General features: G+C 55.8%; 1 protein-coding gene across 2 annotated transcripts in view; it reads right to left on the bottom strand.

Annotated features, from left to right (window-relative positions):
* Positions 1-18097, bottom strand: part of SCN4A (sodium voltage-gated channel alpha subunit 4) — a 53604-nt gene that overhangs the window by 17110 nt on the left and 18397 nt on the right. For both annotated transcript variants that reach the window (XM_086356965.1, XM_086356966.1), the window contains exons 2-14: positions 16505-17160; positions 16298-16415; positions 16058-16148; positions 15665-15793; positions 15094-15185; positions 12522-12836; positions 10748-10811; positions 10355-10496; positions 8605-8814; positions 7840-7993; positions 5406-5644; positions 2645-2818; positions 1472-1828 (exon numbers count right to left, since the gene is read on the bottom strand). In XM_086356965.1, the coding sequence (XP_086213091.1) occupies positions 1472-1828; positions 2645-2818; positions 5406-5644; positions 7840-7993; positions 8605-8814; positions 10355-10496; positions 10748-10811; positions 12522-12836; positions 15094-15185; positions 15665-15793; positions 16058-16148; positions 16298-16415; positions 16505-16777 (2358 nt within the window). In that variant the 5' untranslated portion in view covers positions 16778-17160. The remainder of the gene's footprint in view (positions 1-1471; positions 1829-2644; positions 2819-5405; positions 5645-7839; positions 7994-8604; positions 8815-10354; positions 10497-10747; positions 10812-12521; positions 12837-15093; positions 15186-15664; positions 15794-16057; positions 16149-16297; positions 16416-16504; positions 17161-18097) is intronic.

Raw genomic sequence — 18097 nt, 5'->3', positions numbered from 1 at the left:
GTGACCCCGCCCCGAGGAGCAGGGTCGACGGGGTGAGGAGAGACGCCTCCCTCCGCCCGGCTGCTGAAACTCTGGTCAGCTGGACCACGACCTCACATCCCATTTCTCCTGGGCCCCTGCACCCCCCTTGCCTCCTCCAGCGCCCCACCCAGAAAGTGGCAGGACAGATGCAGTTCAGGCCATCTCCACATCCTCCCAACGCCCGGGGCCTGATTCCCAGGAGCAGAGGGTGAGAGGGGAGGAGAACAAAAGGGCCAGGAGTTCCTGGTACCCACCCACACTGTGCCTTCTTCCATCACGGTCACTCCCCCCGGCCACCGGCTGAGGCAGGGGCCCCCAAGCTCTGGCATATAATGCCTGATGACCTGAGGTGGAGCTGATGTAATAATAATAATAGAAATACAGTGTTAAGTGTTAGTGACTCAGTCGTGTCCGACTCTTTTGTGACCCCATAGACTGTAGCCCGCCAGGCTCCTCTGTCCATGGAATTCTCCAGGCAAGGATACTGGAGTGGGTAGCCATTCCCTTCTCCAGGGCATCTTCCTGACCCAGGGATCGAACCTGTGTCTCCTGCACTGAAGGTGGATTTGTTACCAACTGAACCACCAGAAATACAATGCACAATAACGGCAGTGTGCTTAAATCACCCCCAAACCATCCCCCACCCCACGCCAGTCCGTGGAAGAATTGTCTTCCATGAAACCGGTCCCTGGTGCCAAAAAGGTTAGGCACTGCTGCCCTGAGGAGTCTACCATGTTTCTCCCATGTGGAGTTAGAGAACCCAGCTGACCAGAGAGCAGTGATTCGCTCAAGGTCACACAGATGGCGAAGGAGCTGGGACTGGAGCACAGGCCAGTCTGACTCCGGTTATCATGTTACTTTCCCCAAAACACTAGGTCTCAACTACTTGCACAGGACATCACCCAGAGCTCATTAGAAATGCAGGTTTCGGGGGCCTGGCTCAGAGCTGCCTCGCCTGACTCTGGGGGGCTGGGACTGGGAATCTAGGTTTTGAGAAACTCACAAGAGTTTTGAAGCAGGTTAAAATTTGAGAGCCACTGGGTTAAACCATACAAAACTGCCATCTAGGGTCAGGGGAGGAATAAAACAATCACGTGTCAGCGATTTTACATAACACAGTTTCATAGGAAAAGAACCCTTCAACAGTCCGATTTAAGGGAAATAAAGGCATGGATGGGCTTCCCTGGTGGCTCAGTGGTAAAAAACCCACCTACCAAGGCAGGTTTTGATCCCTGCGTCAGGAAGATCCCCTAGACAAGGAAATAGCAACCCACTTCAGTATTCTTGTCTGGGAAATCCCACAAACAGAGGAACCTGGTGGGCTACAGTCCATAGGGTCACAAAAGCGTCAGACACAATTTAGCAAGTAAACAACAAAGGCACGGACATGCCTGGGACACTTGGATTTTCTGGGCAAGGGTACGGGAGCCACCCAGTCAGACGCACTCACCACCAGGTTGCCGATGACCATGACCATGAGGAAGACAGTGAGGCACATGGCCTGGCCGGCCACCTCCATGCAGTCCCACATGGTCTCGATCCACTCCCCGCACAGGATGCGGAAGACGATGAGAAAGGAGTGGAAGAAGTCATGCATGTGCCAGCGGGGCAGGTTGCAGTCCGCGGCGATCTTGCACACGCACTCCTTGTAGCTCTTGCCAAACAGCTGCATGCCCACCACGGCGAAGATGAACACAATGATGGCCAGCACCAGCGTCAGGTTGCCCAGTGCCCCCACCGAGTTGCCGATGATCTTGATAAGCATGTTCAGCGTCGGCCATGACTTGGCCAGCTTGAAGACCCTCAGCTGCCGGGCAGGGGGAATGCAGGGGTTGGTGAGACCCAGGGACCCCAGGGATTGAACCCAGACCCTCAGCACTGAGAGTGCAGAGTCCTACCCACTGGACCACCAGGGGTTTCCCAGAAAGAACTCTTTTGAATGGCTCCAGCTCCTACCCTCTGAGGGATATGGGGCCTCAGTTTACCTCTCTGTTAAACGGGAATGCTCGCATCCTACCACCTCATCCTCTTCACATGATCAAAAGAAAGAGTCCTCATCTCTTACATATAAAAGCTAAAACATTTACAAGCGAAATAAAATCTCAGGATTTGCTTTAAGATACTCCCCCACAAAAAGTGGGGGGACAGATAAAACAATAACTACAGGATGTTGATGGCCGTTGGAGCCAGGTGAAAGGTACACAGAGGCATATCTTACTTTCTCTACATTTTTGTGGGTGCATGAAAGGTCCCTACGAGGTGGTGAAAAGGATGCTAATTCAGAGTCCTAATCCCACTACTGATGAACTTCCTGAGCCTCAGTTTTCAGGCCTGCAATATGGGCTGAAGTCCCCACCCCACTGTCCCCCCAAATTCACCTAGCAGTCAAGTCCAAATGGCAGCTCCTGGGCTGTCATTCTGGTCTACCAGCAGCCCTGTGTGATAAGGAGGAGGGCATCTTTCTCCCTTTTGCCAGTGAGAAAGCTTCTGAGAGGCAGAGGGGTGCACATGAGGGCAGAGGGGCCTCCTTTCCAGTCCTCTGACTTCTTGGGGGTTTCTGCTTGTGTCCTCCAAGCATCCACACCCCACCCTCCCTCAGCCCGGGTCCCGGGGCCTCATGTACCAGACGGAAGGAGCGGAGCACCGACAGCCCCTGCACATTGGCCAGGCCCAGCTCCACCAGGCTGAGGGTGACGATGATACTGTCGAAGATGTTCCAGCCCTGCTGGAAGTACTCGTAGGGGTCCATGGCAATGAGCTTCAGCACCATCTCAGCTGTGAAGATGCCTGTGAAGACCTGCGGGGGGTGGGGTGTGCAAAGCCTCAGGGGCACAGGGCCTCCAGAGTCTCCCACCCCACTCTTCAACCTCCGGGCAGAGCCCTCGAGGCCAGAAGAGAGGGTGACAGAGCCCCAAGGGGGCGGGCATGGTACATGTGTACCCATGGCCCACAGGTGTGTGTGAATGAATGAGGAGCTGAACAGCCATGCCACCGGGCAGAGTGGGTACTGCTCAGAGACCGGGGCCCATCTCTTCCTGGCCTTGTGACTGTGGGCCTGTCACTTGACTTCCTGGGGTCTCAACCCACTCATAATAATATTTGACACTCGTAGAGCATTCTGTGTTTCATGTTATGGCCTCATCAGTATCCTGATCTCCACGAAGCTGGGAGGGATGATCACCACGTCCATCCCAGAGAAGATTGAGGCTCCGAGAAGTCAGCAACAAGCTCTCAATCACGCTGTCCATATGAGGTCAGGTCTCAAACCCAGGTCTTGGGGTGCTTAGTTCAGTTTCCTGTCTCTACACTCTACAGCCTCTCTACCCTAGTTGGCGGGGGTGGGGCAGGGGGTGGTCCCAGGACCCAGAAAATCTTGATGGATTCGGAAATCTGGGGTGATGGGGGGTCAGACAGGAGGTGAAGTTCAGGATCAGTGAAAACCAGAGCTGATCCCCCACAATCCTGGACTTGTCTGAGGGCTTCAGAGCCCCTAAAAGCTCCCTGGGCATGGCCCCCGCCCTCCTGCCAGGCACCAGCTGCCCCGGGTCCACAGCCTGCCCAGGCACATGCTGAGCCCCGCCCAGGAGCTGTCCCTAACCATAGCAGGTGCCCAGACAGCAGCAGAGTGTGGGCAGGGGGTGGGCAGGCAGCGGGCTGGGCCCATCACACACACCCCAGCAGCTGCACGGGCGAGTCCCAAGCCCGCCCTTGCCCCTCCAGCCCAGCCTGGCCATAGCTGCCTCGGGCATCTCCATGGTGTAGATGTGGGTGCCTCGTGGGCTGGGGAGTCCAGGGTCTGATTCCCATGCTGCCCACCCCAGCCTCATCTTGCTCCAGGTCCCACATCTTAACTCTCCCTAGGCTCCCCTCACCCTCAGGATGGGGGGAGCATCTAGCCCATTGGCCACCCTGGACAGATTGAGAAGGGAATCGGGAAGGGTGGGGCCGGGCTGGAGGAGGAGGCAGCGGCTTTTTCCCTTTGTCAGGCTCCACCGGGGCTGGCAACGAGGTGATAATGCTCCTAATGGGCAGGGATAAGCAGGCGGATCAGTGTGTGTCAACAATAGTGGAGCAGAAAGGGCTGAGAGGGGAGCTGGCCTGGTCCTGCTGGAGAAATGGAGCGTGCAGGGGGCCTCAGGGCTGGGGAATGATGCCCTGGGGCCTTCAGGGTGAGCTGGGGCCTCCTGGGCCTGGGTGCCCATGGCTCTACACCCTATCTTCTGGGTCCCTTGGTCTCTCTTAGGCCCCTGGGCTAAGTCACTTCAGTCATGGCCGACTCTTTGCAACCCTGTGGACCATAACCCACCAAGCTCCGCTGTCCATGGGATTCTCCAGTCAAGAACACTGGAGTGGGTTGCCGTGCCCTTCTCCAGGGGCCCACAACAACCTCTGAAAGTGGAGAGACTTGCCATCCAGCACTTCACTCCCCACCCCCAAGCTCCCACTCCCCCATCTCTGCCTCCAGGGCATGACCTGGACTCCAGAACTCCTGATCTTAAGAAGCCAGTACTTCATCCCCACTCTCTCTGCCCCCAAATACCCCGAAACCCAAATTCCACGGATCACCCCATGTACCTCCCCTGGTACATCAACTCATGTCCCTGTATTCCCATATGCTAGGAAAATAACCCCAGCCTGTCTCTTTATGCCCTTAATCGCGCCCCTCACTTCCACACAGCCCGTGGGCCCTGTGGCCCCTCCCCTGTCCTGCCCAGTAAGGACCACCTCTCCCTTGTCCCCTGGCCGCTCCCCTGTCCTGCCCAGTAAGGACCACCTCTCCCTTGTCCCCTGGCCGCTCCCCTGTCCTGCCCAGTAAGGACCACCTCTCCCTTGTCCCCTGGCCGCTCCCCTGTCCTGCCCAGCAAGGACCACCTCTCCCTTGTCCCCTGGCCGCTCCCCTGTCCTGCCCAGCAAGGACCACCTCTCCCTTGTCCCCTGTCCCCTCCCCTGTCCTGCCCAGCAAGGACCACCTCTCCCTTGTCCCCTGGCCCCTCCCCTGTCCTGCCCAGCAAGGACCACCTCTCCCTTGTCCCCTGGCCGCTCCCCTGTCCTGCCCAGCAAGGACCACCTCTCCCTTGTCCCCTGGCCGCTCCCCTGTCCTGCCCAGCAAGGACCACCTCTCCCTTGTCCCCTGTCCCCTCCCCTGTCCTGCCCAGCAAGGACCACCTCTCCCTTGTCCCCTGGCCCCTCCCCTGTCCTGCCCAGCAAGGACCACCTCTCCCTTGTCCCCTGGCCGCTCCCCTGTCCTGCCCAGCAAGGACCACCTCTCCCTTTTCCCCTGGCCGCTCCCCTGTCCTGCCCAGCAAGGACCACCTCTCCCTTGTCCCCTGGCCGTTCCCCTGTCCTGCCCAGCAAGGACCACCTCCCCCGTGCCCGCTCCGTACCAGGTTGCCCACGTTGAGCACACTGTCAAAGTGCTCTGTCATTGGGTAATGCTCCATGGCCATGAAGAGGGTGTTGAGCACGATGCAGATGGTGATGCCCAGGTCCACGAAGGGGTCCATGACGATCAGGTGGACGATCTTCTTGAACTTCACCCACGGGGTGCAGCAGTTCCATATGAGCACTTTATGGGAACATTTGTACCACCATGGTGGGCACTTCTGGTGGGCCTCTTCCAGCTCTGAAAACAGACGGCAGATGAGGATCCGCCCCCTCACCTGCTCCTTCCTCCACCTCCAACTTTGAGCCCACCTTCCAAGCCCCGCCCCTCAGAGCGCCACACCTCAAGCCCCGCCCTCTCAGGGATGCCCACCCCAAGCCCCGCCTCTCAGTGGGTCACCCTCAAAACCCACCCCTAGACCCCTCCCACATGGCCCCACCCTCAGTGCTCCGCGCCCCCAGTGACCAGTCCCTTGAAACTGAAGGTGTTCAGTTCAGTTCAGTTCGGTCACTCAGTCGTGTCCGACTCTTTGCGACTCCATGAATTGCAGCAGGCCAGGCCTCCCTGTCCATCACCAACTCCCGGAGTTTCTCAGTAGTATCTGACTCTTTGAGAGTCCATGGACTGTAGCCGGCCAGGCTCCTCTGTCCATGGGATTTCCCAGGCAAGAATACTGGAGTGGGTTGCCATTTCCTTCTCCAGGGGATTTTCCCGACCCAGGGATCACAACCCTGCATCGCAGGCAGCTTCTTTACTGTCTGAGCCACCAGGGCAGCCCCATAAAGAGCCATGCCCTCAGAAGCCTTACCCCAGGTCACTTCTCCCAGTGCTCTACTTCAGCTCCACCTTTTCAGCACAAAATCCCCCTATGTCATAGGGTGACTTCCATCCACTACCTATGGCCCAGGGCTGCGATCCCGGCTAGGGAGGGGCCCGAGGGCCTCAGGGAGAGGCAGGAGGCCACTGCAGAAGGCTGGGTCTCAGTTCCAACTGTTGCTGGCCAGAGCCTCTGAGGAGCACACCGAGTCCTCCCTGGGGGCTCTGCCTCACACTGCCGCCGGCTCCTCCAGACCGGATCCTGCCAGTCCTTCCCCACCAGGGTAAGCTTCCTGGAAACATGCCCTGTTCCTGCCCCTCCAGTTCTAAACCCCTGGGGCTCTGTCAGGCCCATGGATATGCTATATCTCCTCCAGGTCTTCCAGGCCTCTGGTGCCCATGGGAGTTCTCAGCCAGGGCGTGATCTCATTTAATCCACGAAAAAAGTATGAGGTAATAATATTAGTGCCCCCATGTCATAGATGAGGAAAGGGAACTGGAGTCAGGGGCTGTCCCATAGACATGTGGGTTTGAAGGCCTGAATGGGACACTCCAGGGAGGGGACAGCTGAGTGTCTCCCCCATCCAGCAATTAGTAAACCGGATCTCCCAAAGGCTGCAGGTTCTGACAGTAACACCCGCACTCCCAACCCAGGTGTTACCGCAGGTGCCTCAAATTGTGTCTGAGGTCCCAAACTTCCCACAGTGGTCCCAGCAAGGGCAGTGTTGAGTGATCTCCTTGGCTGGCTCTGCCCAGCATCCCCTGGGGTGTTCTCTGTCAGGGCACAGACACCTGGATGCCCTTCAGGCAAGGTCAGCTGGGATAGAGGTTTGCAAAGTCCTTCAAGTCCTTCCTGCCAAAAGGCAAGACACCTGGGGAGGGGACCCAATCCTTCTGATGTCAGATTTCCCTGCATCTTTCTTTCCTGCATTATTTCCTCCTCCTCCTCCCTCCCTCTCATCCATCCACACACCTGTGTCTCTTCCCGTTCATTAATCTTTCAGCCCACCCACCCATCCATCAAACCATCTGTCCATCCATTCACCCATGCATCCATCCACTCACCCATCCATCCACTCACCCATCCATCCACTCACTCATCCATCTGCTCACCCATCCATCCACCCACCTACCCACTCACTATCTGTCCATCCTTCCAACCATCCATCCATGTGTATGTCTACCCACCTATCCTTGTTACCTAGTCTCCTGAGGCCTGGGGGGCAGCATGGGGTTTTTTGGGGGGTCTGTGGCTCTATCTGGGCAGAGTTTGACTTTGACCTTTAGCTTTTACCCAGAAGGTATTTGTGGAACAGGATCTCCAGTTTCCGGAACATTGGGCCTTCCTGGTTAGTATTCTTATCCTGTCCTTTCCCGTTGCCTTGGCAGCCCACAAGGCCGCCCGGAAGCCCCCAGTTCCCGCCGCAGCCTGGCCTTGTGGCCAGAATCGGGCCAGGTTAAGCCAGGACTATATTTATCACGGCCATTTCTTCGATGCCAATATTAAGTTACTGTCCTGAAGCTGGGCCCAGCCAGGCCCTCCCTGCCCCCACCCCGGGAGCCCGAGTGGCCCGATGGGCAGGGTGGGCAGGATGGGTCTGGGGATGCTGGGCACTCACCTTCCATGGCATCGGAAATACCGCTGTCTGTGCCGCAGCTTGGCCTCGGAGGCCCCTTCTCCCCCGCCGATGTGTCCAGGCTGCCGTTGCAGTCTTTGCTGTGTGCTGGGTCCCCGTCCACCTCCCCACCTTCCAGAGCCTGGGCGGCCTTGGCCTGTGGACCAGCAAGGGTAATGGACATAAGTCCATCGCCAAGCCATGGGGATGGACTCTCAGAGCTTCCTCCTGAGTCCTTCAGGCTGGGGACCTCTCTTTTTGGCCTGCACCCAGTCTACTGCAATAGGGGTGGTTGGTGGGGGGATGACAGGATAGGGACCAAAGTGACTGAGGACCCTCATCCCTGAAGACCCTTCCTTCTCTGAAGCCTTAACTGACCCTGCACTTCATGAGGTGGATGGGTGAATGCACAGCTGCTCCCTGGGGCCTCATCAACACCCACCTTTCCCTCAGCCTGGACCCAGACACTGCCCATAAAAAATCATAAAATCATAGGTATTTGATCTGGAAGGCTACTTCAGGTTTAACTACTCCAGATTCCTGGTTATATATGGGGAAACTGAGGCACTGAGCTACGAAATACTCTTTCCACTGCCTGGGAGCCTCCCACCCCACCAAACCTCCAGCCTGAGCCTTCTGCTCCCCATCCCCTGTCTCGCAGCCCTCATCCCGCACCTCCCCGTGCCCCTCAGCATGCCCAGGGTACCCGGGCTGAGGGACAGGGAGACCCCTGGATCTTCCCCTCCCCCCACCTCCCCAAGTCCAGACCTTCTCCACCTCCTCCTGCTGTTTTTTGAATTTCTCCAGCATCTGCTGAAACTCCTTTTCTTTCTCCTGATCCTCGGCCAGGGTGGCCTCGTTCTGCTCAGCGTAGGCCATGGCTACCACAGCCAGGATCAGGTTGATGAGGTAGAAGGAGCCCAGGAAAATGATGACCACGAAAAAGATCATGTAGGTCTTGCCGGCTGCTCGAAGGGTCTGGGAGTGGGGGAGGGGGAGGAAGTGTCACGTGGTACCCTGCCTGCTTTCACCCAGGGCGCCCCTCCATACAACCATTGCCCAGAGAGGCAGACAGGAAGGATCCCTCACAGAGCCTGGAAGTTTGAGGGCTTTTGAGGCAAGGGATGTATGGCTTCCCAGGTGGCACCAGTGGTAAAGAACCTGCCTGCCAATGCAGGAGACATAAGAGATGTGGGTTCGATCCCTGAGTCAGGAAGATCCCCTAGAGGAGGAAATGGCAACTCACTCGAGTATTCTTGCTTGGAGAATCCCATGGACAGAGGATCCTGGAGGGCTACAGCCCATGGGGTGGCAAAAAGTCGGACACGATGGAAGTGACTTAGCATGCACGCACATAAATAATTATGTTATCTGCAAGTAGAGACAGCTTTCTATCTTCTTCTATGGCCACCCTTGACAGGTTAAACCACATTCTGGGGCATTTCAAAATATGAACTTGGGACCCAGACCTTCCTGGGCTCCCGACTCAGAGAGCCCTGAGGACCCTGGCCAGGTATCTTGAGATCAGAGATCCAGGATAAAAATTGGTGAATGTGGGCTTTGGGATCAGCTTGAATCCTAGTGTCCCCATGATGCCTGGCATCTAGTAAGAGCTCAGCAAACAGAAGCGATTATTGTTATTATCATTACAGTTATTTATTTATTTTTGGCGGTGCTGGGTCTTTGTTGCTGCACACTGGCTTTCTCTAGTTGCGAAGAGCTGGGGTTACTCTCGCTGTAGGGCACAGGCTTCTTGTCGTGGTGGCTTCTCTTGTCTCAGAGTGTGGGCTCTAGAGCATGGGGTCAGTGGTCACGGTGCATGGGCTTGGTTGCCCCATGGCTTGTGGAATCTTCCCGGACCAGGGATCAAACCCATGTCCCCTGCATGGGCAGGCAGACTCACCTTCTTCTTTTTTTGAATATTTATTTATTTCGCTGTGCCAGGTCTTAGTTGTGGCTTTTTTCTTTTACTTTAAAATTTTTATTTATTTTTCATTGAAGGATAATTGCTTTACAATATTATGTTGATTTCTGCCATACGTCAACATGAATCAGCCACAGGTGCACATAGCAGGCAGATTCTTAACCACTGGACACCAGGGAAGTCCTATTACTATTAGTATTAACATTGTCGATGTTAGAAGCATCACCAAGGACTGGAAGGCATTGTTCTCCAGACTCAACCTGCCCACCTGCAAACTGTGGAAGGTAAATAATTATGGGCAGAACTGGTGTCTAAGCAGCCCTACTGGTTACTGTAAGGAGGCCTGGGAGTCTGTGCTCAGCTCAGATCTCAGCTCCTAAGCAAATGAGGAAAAGGAAGAAAAGGCTGGGGCTCAGATCTGGGCAGGAACCGAATGCCAGAGGTGCCAAGAACCCACATATAGGGCCACTGAGGGGAGTCCCATGGAAGGGATGGCTTTGGTAAGGGTCCTACCAAGCCCCGAGGAGGCCGTGGAGATGGAGGGAGGTAGGGCTGTGGGGCTGAGGGGCAGGGCAGGGCAGGGGGCTGCTGTACCAGCTGGAAGAGGTTCTCCCAATAGTCCTGTGTCATGAGGCGGAAGAGAGCCAGGAAGGCCCAGCTGAAGGTGTCGTAGCTGGTGTAGCCGTAGTTGGGGTTCCGCCCGGCCTTGATGCACTCATAACCTTCAGGGCAATGCCTGCGGACAGGATGGAGACTGGTTTTAGGGGGAAAGGAGAGCTCCAACTAGGGGCCACGTGGGGGGCACTCCGAGAAAAAAAAAACATCCTCCTTTAGTCTTGTCTGCATCCTGAAAACGCGTGCATGCTCACGAGTTGTCTTTACACCTCCATCCACCCCAGGTTCTCATCCCCAGTCATCCCCCATCTTCTGGCAACCCTGGGGCCACTGTTTCCCATTCACCCCTCAACCCTCCCGGGTGTCACTCACCCAGCATCGCTGCTGTTCCCACAGAGCAGGGCGTCATTGGAGCCCTCCAGGAAATAGAAGTTCCCTGTGGGAGTCAGAGGTCACAAAGGGAGCATGTGAGCGCATGGACACTGTGGGCAGAGTGCCCACTGCACACCCGTGGACACATCTGTGTGGACCACGGGCACCGCCACATGGATGCTCTTGGGGGCGCCCCTTCCCTCTCCTTTTTTTAAAAAAATTAATTTTTACTGGAGTATAGTTGCTTTAGTTGTGTTAGCTTCCACTGTACAGCAAAATGAATCAGCCACACACACACACGCATACATATCCATTGCCACATACATACTCCATATATACATGGAGTCCCTTTTGGACTTCTTTCCCATTCAGGTCACCACAGTGCATTAAGTAGCATTCCCTGTGCTATATGGGCTTCCCTGATAGCTAAGCTGGTAAAAAACCTGCCTGCAATTCGGGAGACCTAGGTTCGATCCCTGGGTTGGGAAGATCCCCTGGAGAAGGGAAAGGCTACCCACTCCAGTATTCTGGCCTGGAGAATTCCATGAACTGTTTAGTCCACGGGGTCACAAAGACTCAGACACGACTGAGCGACTTTCACTTTCACCTGAGTGATACAGCATGTTCTCATTAGCTATCTGTTTTCTTCCTTCTCCTGTAAGGGCAGCTCCAAGTCCTAAGCTCTCTGGGTAGATACATTTTACTGTCAGCGCAGTGCCTTGTGGGGGGTATAGTGGGGGTACAGAGGGAGATGGGGGGACATGTATGCGTGTGCCTGGGGCTACCACATACCTGAGCGGGACCCCCAGTGGAGGAGTGAGTGGGGGGCTAGAATCCAGGATGCCAAGTTGAAGAAGGTGGCATTTCTAAGCTGGCGACTCCATGTCCATTTTCTAAGCTGCCAGGAGGCTCCGTGTGGACTAGGAGTGGCTTCATGAGAACGCTCTCTTGTGTGTGTGCGCCTGTGAAGTCTGGGTATGTGAACGGGATGTGGGTGCCTGCTGCTGGCCCTGCCAGGACGATGAAGGAGAACAAGGAGCCCGCACATCGGGATTGTTGCTTTTCCTAGCCAAAGCTTTAGGATTTTCCAAACAATTTGGTGTTTGCTGTTACCCTTGTTTGCTGTAAACCCTTTGAGAGGGTAGCTGTTGTTGTTTAGTTGCCAAGTTGGGTTCGACTCTTTTGCAACCCCATAGATTGTAGCCCGCCGGGCTCCTCTGTCCATGGGATTTCGCAGGCAAGAATACTAGAGCAGATTGTCATTTCCTTCTCCAGGGGTCTTTCCAACCAGGGATCAAACCCAGGTTTCCTGCATTAGCAGGTAGATTCTTAACCACTGAGCCACCAGGGAAACTTGAGAGAAGCATTGTGGTCTTTATTTTATAGGTAAAGATTCTGAGAGTCAGGAAGATGAAGCAATTTGTCAGAGGTTGCCCGAGCTGTTATGTGATGGATTTACACTCAGGTCTTCCCCATGATCTTTTTTTTTTTTTTTTTTTTTTAATTATTTATGTATTTGGCCACGTGGGGTCTTAGCACATGGGACCTTCATTGCAGCATGCTGGATTTTTAGTTGCAGCATGAGAACTTAGTTGGGGCACGTGGGATCTAGTTCCCCCACCCAGGGATCAAATCCGGGCCCCGCTGCGTTGGGAGCATGGAGTCTTAGCCACTGGACCACCCGGGAAGCCCCTTCCTCATGTTCTTTGTCTCACACAAGGGCTGCCAATGGGGCTAGGAAAGACCCCACTGGCCTCCCACCCTCCCTTCTTACCTTCATCACTGATGTAGGCATCCCAGTCAAAGGTATAGTTGCCGGCCCAGCTCTCCTGGCCGCCCCAGGTGTCGTTGCCGCCCCAGGTGTCATTGCCGCCCCAGGTGTCGTTGCCATACCACGTGTCGTTGCCATACCACGTGGAGTTGGTGTCATTGAAGGGCGGGGGCCAGCGCACACACTTCTGCCGCAGGTTTCCCATGAAGAGCTGCAGCCCCACCAGGGCAAAGACGCTCAGGCAGAAGACAGTGAGGATCATCACGTCCGAGAGTTTTTTTACCGACTGGATCAGGGCCCCCACGATGGTCTTCAGCCCTGATCACAGAGAGCGGGAGAGTGTGGCAGGGGGTGACTCACTGACTCAGCCCCTCCGAGCCTCTGCCTGCTCCATCTCCTTCCAGCCTTGGCTTACTTACGGCGCTACTTCCCTGAAGCCTTCCCAAATCAGCCCCATCTATCTCTGACTACAATCTCCGTCTTGAGCCTTCCAATGGCCACCAAATCTCAGCCACTAGAAGAATGGACTATGAAGACTCCACAGGTGTTGCCTAACACAGGAGAGCAACAACATTCAGGCACACAGTGTAACTTAATAAATGTCACTAAGTCAGGACTCCCAAAGTGTTCACAGAACACTAATCTCACAAGCTGCGCCCTTCATGAAAGGGGCTCAATCGTGTTTTTGGAAGGCTGAACTCTGTAGCACTTCCATAGTTGCTCAGTGATAAAAAATCTGCCTGCCAATGAACGAGATGTGGGTTTGATCCCTGGGTCAGAAAGATCCCCTTGAGGAGGGCATAGCAGCCACTCCAGTATTCTTGCTCAGAGAATCCCATGGATAGAGGAGCCTGGTAGGCTACATACAGTCCATAGGGTCGAAAAGAGTCAGACACCACTTAGCGATTCAACAACAACAACAACCAACCCTGTGATACCCTTCTGGAGGGTCCTTATGTAGATTATCCTACCAGAGGCTGGGAAAAGTTCTGCAGAAACAAAAACTTTTTAATACCACGTTTCACCTTATTTGACACAGAACCCTTTCTCTTTTAGCCTGTTAACACCCAAGGAACAGCAGGGTTCACTCTGAGAAGCTCTAGGCTGACTTTGCAATATCATCACATTCTGCCCCTCTGAACCAGCAAAGGCATAGCATGATTGTATAGAATTTCAGGCTTAGATTCCATCATTTATGGAAGAACCATAACTTCTTCCTTGGGCCTAATCAGGGTGTCTCTCACTTCAATATTTATTTCCTTTTCTTATCCTGGTATGAAGACAGATGCTCAGCAGCTTCATCATAAAAGCCCTACGGGCTCTGAGGATGCAGAAGTGTGCAGTGAGGGCAGGTATTGTGGCCTCGACTCAGTGGCTAACATGCCGTGTTGCCTTCTCTCTGGGGGGTCCCTCCTTCCTCTACTGCAATTCACAAGGGCTTTGGACTAGAGAAAACTAAGGTACTTCCTAGCATTAAGACACCTTCCCTGTCTCCCAAAGCCTGTTCTCCATGCCTTTCAGATCATCTTTCTCTCCTTTTGGAGAAGGAAATGGCAACCCACTCCAGTATTCTTGCCTAGAGAATTCCATGGACAGATGAGCCTGGCTGGCTACAGTCCATGGAGTTGCAAAAAGTTGGACATGACTGAGTGACTACACTTCTCTCCTTTAATGAACCTTCTCCAGTTTCTTCACATGGTTTTTTGAGGGTCTGGATGATCCAGATTCTATTTATTTCATGCTTTTCTCGATGCATTACTTTGGAACTGCCTTGGCCTCATGGCTCAGTGGGTATGTGGTGGGTTCACTTTTGAGCTCTCAGGGTGTGGACTTTCCATCACTGAGTCCCTCTGTGTCTCAGCTGGAGTGCTCTGCTCTACCCAGTCTGTTTATTTTATTTAAAACATGAACCCTATGCCAGGGCTTCCCTGGTAGCTCAGTTGGTAAAGAATTCCCTGCAATGCAGGGGACTCAGGTTCGATCCCTGGGTGGGGAAGATCCCCTGGAGAAGGAGATGGTAACCCACTCCGGTGTTCTTGCCTGGAGAATCCCATGAACAGAGAAGCCTGGTGAGCTAGAGTCCATGGGGTTGCCAAGAGTCGGACACGACTTAGGGATTAAACCACCATGACCTCCCAGTGCCAGGCATGGCTTGAAGCACCTTATTGCTATCAAGGCTTTGAATTCTCATAATAACTGAGTGAGCAGTACTGTCATTATTCCCAGTTTACAGATATGGAAACTGAAGCAGACAGGGTAGCCGTTTAACCAAGGTCAAAGTCAGGAAGTGGTAGAGATGGGACTTGAACCCAGGCAGTCTGGCTCCAGAGTCTGTGCTCTAACCACTTTGCTATGCTGCCTCTCAAAGCCCATCCTCCCACTTGGGGCCTCTTCTTCTCCCTGTAGACACACTGGACCCCCCAACTCTGTGTCCAGGCTTTGATGTGGGTGCTACGCCACCTGGGACGGTTATGACCCTGGGTCAGGCTCCCAGAACTTGAGTGCACCGTTCCAGACATGGGTGAGGGGGCAGGCCAGCTGGCCCAGGCAAAGGGTCCCTGCTCCTCCCCTGTACCTGGGATGACCGTGATGGTTTTCAGGGCCCGCAGCACCCGGAAGGTTCTCAGCGCTGAGATGTTGCCCAAGTCCACAAATTCCGTCAGGTACCTGGGTGGGGGTTGGGGGCAAGGGCTGTGTCAGAGCCAAGGGGTGGGTAATGGCGCAGAACGAGCCCCAGAACGAGGATTCCCAAGGAATCCTTGTATTTGGAGTTACCGTGGAGATGCAAGGGGACAGGTCAGGGACCACAGGCTCCTACTGGGGCCCAAGAGGTGGGAAAGACACTGCAGGGGCTTTGCTGAGGCGTGGGGGAGTGGCAAGGGCAGCCCAGTTCTCCCAGTGGGTGGGGGCCTGGGGGCCCAGGTCGTATGTACTGTGTGGAGGGGCACCCGGATGGACATCTTCCAAGTCAGACCCGGAGAGTGACAGCTCCTGGAAAGGTGCAGCCCACTGTCTGCACGCCAGACCACAGCCCTGCAGCCCAGCCTCAGAGGGTCACCCAGCCCACTCAGCTGCCCTCTCCAAGGGCTGGCCCCCTCCTTTCCCTCGCATCAGCCTCCCGACACCCCCCGGGGACCCCTGCTCACGCCATCATGATGACGCTGAAGTCCAGCCAGTTCCAGGGATCCCGGAGGAATGTGAAGTCATCGATGCAGAAGCCTCGGGCCAGGATCTTGATGAGGGACTCGAAGGTGTAGATCCCTGTGAAGGTGTACCTGGCAGGGAGAGGGCAGGCCAGGGCCAGGCGTGTCACACCTGGGCCAGGATGTGGGTGGCAGAGGCGGGCCTCCTGGGAGGGAGGGCCCGGGGGGCTGAGGACATCGTTGAGAGTGGCGATGTGTGCCACTCTGGGGACTTAGGGCGCTGATGGAGTGACAGGGACAGTGTTTGTCCCCCTGGAACACAGAGCAATGGTCATTTGGGGCATCTTCCCAGCGGAGACACTGGGGAACCAGGGGAAGTGGGGGCGGGGCACTTACTCCACGTGCTTGGACCAGGAAGGCGGGTCGCTCATGGTCATGAACACGCAGTTGGTCAGGATGGTGATCATAATGAACATGCTGAACAGCGTTGGGGGGAGGGTCAAGGAAAGTGAGGGAGCAGGTGGGGAGGAGAGGAGGACAGAGGGCCTCCTCACCCAGAGCGCCCCGTTCTTGCCCATCCCTGACCCCTGCCTGCCTTTCCCCGCCCCTGCGCTCGCCCCACTCCTCCAGGATATGAGTGGATGAGCACCTTGATAGCGCAGCGTCTGACGATGCTGAAGGGGCTCAGGATGTAGAGAGCAGGAGTGGCTGAGAAGCGGAAGATGGACTTGCCCTTGTTGAGCACGATGAAGGTCTGCGGCAGGGAGAGAGCTGTGAGGCCTGGGACAGGCAGACGGATGGATCAGAGACAGACAGGTGGAGGGAGGCCTCCCCGGCGCGGACCTTCTTGTCGCTGTAGTAGGGATCCAGATCCTCCAGGGGGATACCAATGAGCTCCGGCGGGGGGTCCCCGTAGATGAGCGGCAGGTTCTTGCCAGCCTCCATGTCGCTGCGCGGCTTCTGCTCGGTTTCCTCGATCTCCATCTGCTTGTTCCGCAACTGCCGGGCCTCCTCCTCCAACACCCGGCGCTCTATGGCTGCCAGGGACTCCCGGGTGAAGGGGCGTAGGCTCTCGGGGCCCAGAGGCACCACCGTGGGCAGAGACGCCTTGGCCATCTTCGCATCCTGGGCTCAGGGGCCAGCAGGGCAGCGGGCAGCTGGGGCAGCTGTAGCGTGCAGCCCCCGGGGTGCTGGGCAGCCACCCCGCCCTGGGCCTGCGGTCCCGCTACTCACCTCCCGCCTGCCCTGGGGCCAGGGCGGGCAGGTTGGCGCTGTCGGAACTGGAGGGTGTGCCTGCGGGTGCTGCTATTGCACAAATGCTGGACACAGAGCATCACCCCCCGAGCCCTGCACCACACTCGCCCCAGCAGGGGGTTGGCTCCCCTCTGCACTGACAGAAAACCAACCAGGTCCTCTTCTCCCTTGGGGACTTGTGGCCAACGCCCCCGTGCCTTCAACTGCCTCCTGGGCCCGAGTTCTGGGAACTGTGTGGCTTCGGCCTATGGGGAACAGAGAAAACCACAGCTGGCTATAGCCCTGTGACCTCGACCCTGCAGTGAAACAGAAAGGAATCGGATATGAGGGCAGACCCAGAGGATGGGCCGAGGTGAGGGCCCCGGCGGGGTCAGCCTAAAGCAGGAATGGCAAACGGATTTCATCTTGAGGGCTGATGTGGACCAGCTGCTCTTGGCTGCTTGGAGATGTGGGCAAAGACCATGTGGGCTGGAGACAGACTCGGTGCAAGGAGACTGCTGGGATTGATTAGTGATGTCTGCCTGGGGCATGAAGGAGGAGAGTGCGTGTACCTGCCACTATTCACCATATCTTGCCTGGAGGGAGAAGACAAGGAAGATGTGTGAACATGTAGCGCCTTGACCTGAGCTTTGGGGAGGTGTGATGCTGGATGGGGAGCGGGAAGAAGGAAGATTCCCAGGCTCTGGGGATAGTCCCAATAGCTTCCTCCTCCACGACCCATGGGATCTAACCTATGGGCAGGGAGGGAGAACTGGAGCAAGAAAATGCAAGGTGTGTGTGTGGGGCCATGTCAGGAGAGCCTGCAGGTGTTAACATGGAAGAGCAGGACACACGGGTAAGGTCCTGGGGAGAAAGAGACAGACAGTTTCAATGGTGGGGGCAGGACCGGAGCTCCCAGGGACTGCTTTTGGCTGGTGGTCCCTGTATGAACCGGGCGGATAGAGGGGCGCCTACTAGGAGGCTTGGAGGCCCATAAGAGCAACACACTGTGTCTTCTGGCCAGTCCCTTGGTTGCTACTACCCCTCTCCTCGCCCAAAGCCTTCTTGAGCCTGTTCTTTGTGGAACTTATGGCAAAGGCCCTGGGGAGACGGACGCAGGGACACCCCAGCCACCTGGTCACACACAGCCTTCCCAAGGCCCCCATGGACAGAAGCCCCAAAGATACCCAGGGCTACACCGGA

The sequence above is a fragment of the Bos grunniens genome, chromosome 19, assembly GCF_055505025.1.
Source record: "Bos grunniens cultivar Pamir isolate PY7600 chromosome 19, Bosgru_T2T1.0, whole genome shotgun sequence".
NCBI lineage: Eukaryota > Metazoa > Chordata > Mammalia > Artiodactyla > Bovidae > Bos > Bos grunniens.
This window is presented reverse-complemented; position numbering and strand designations above follow the sequence as displayed.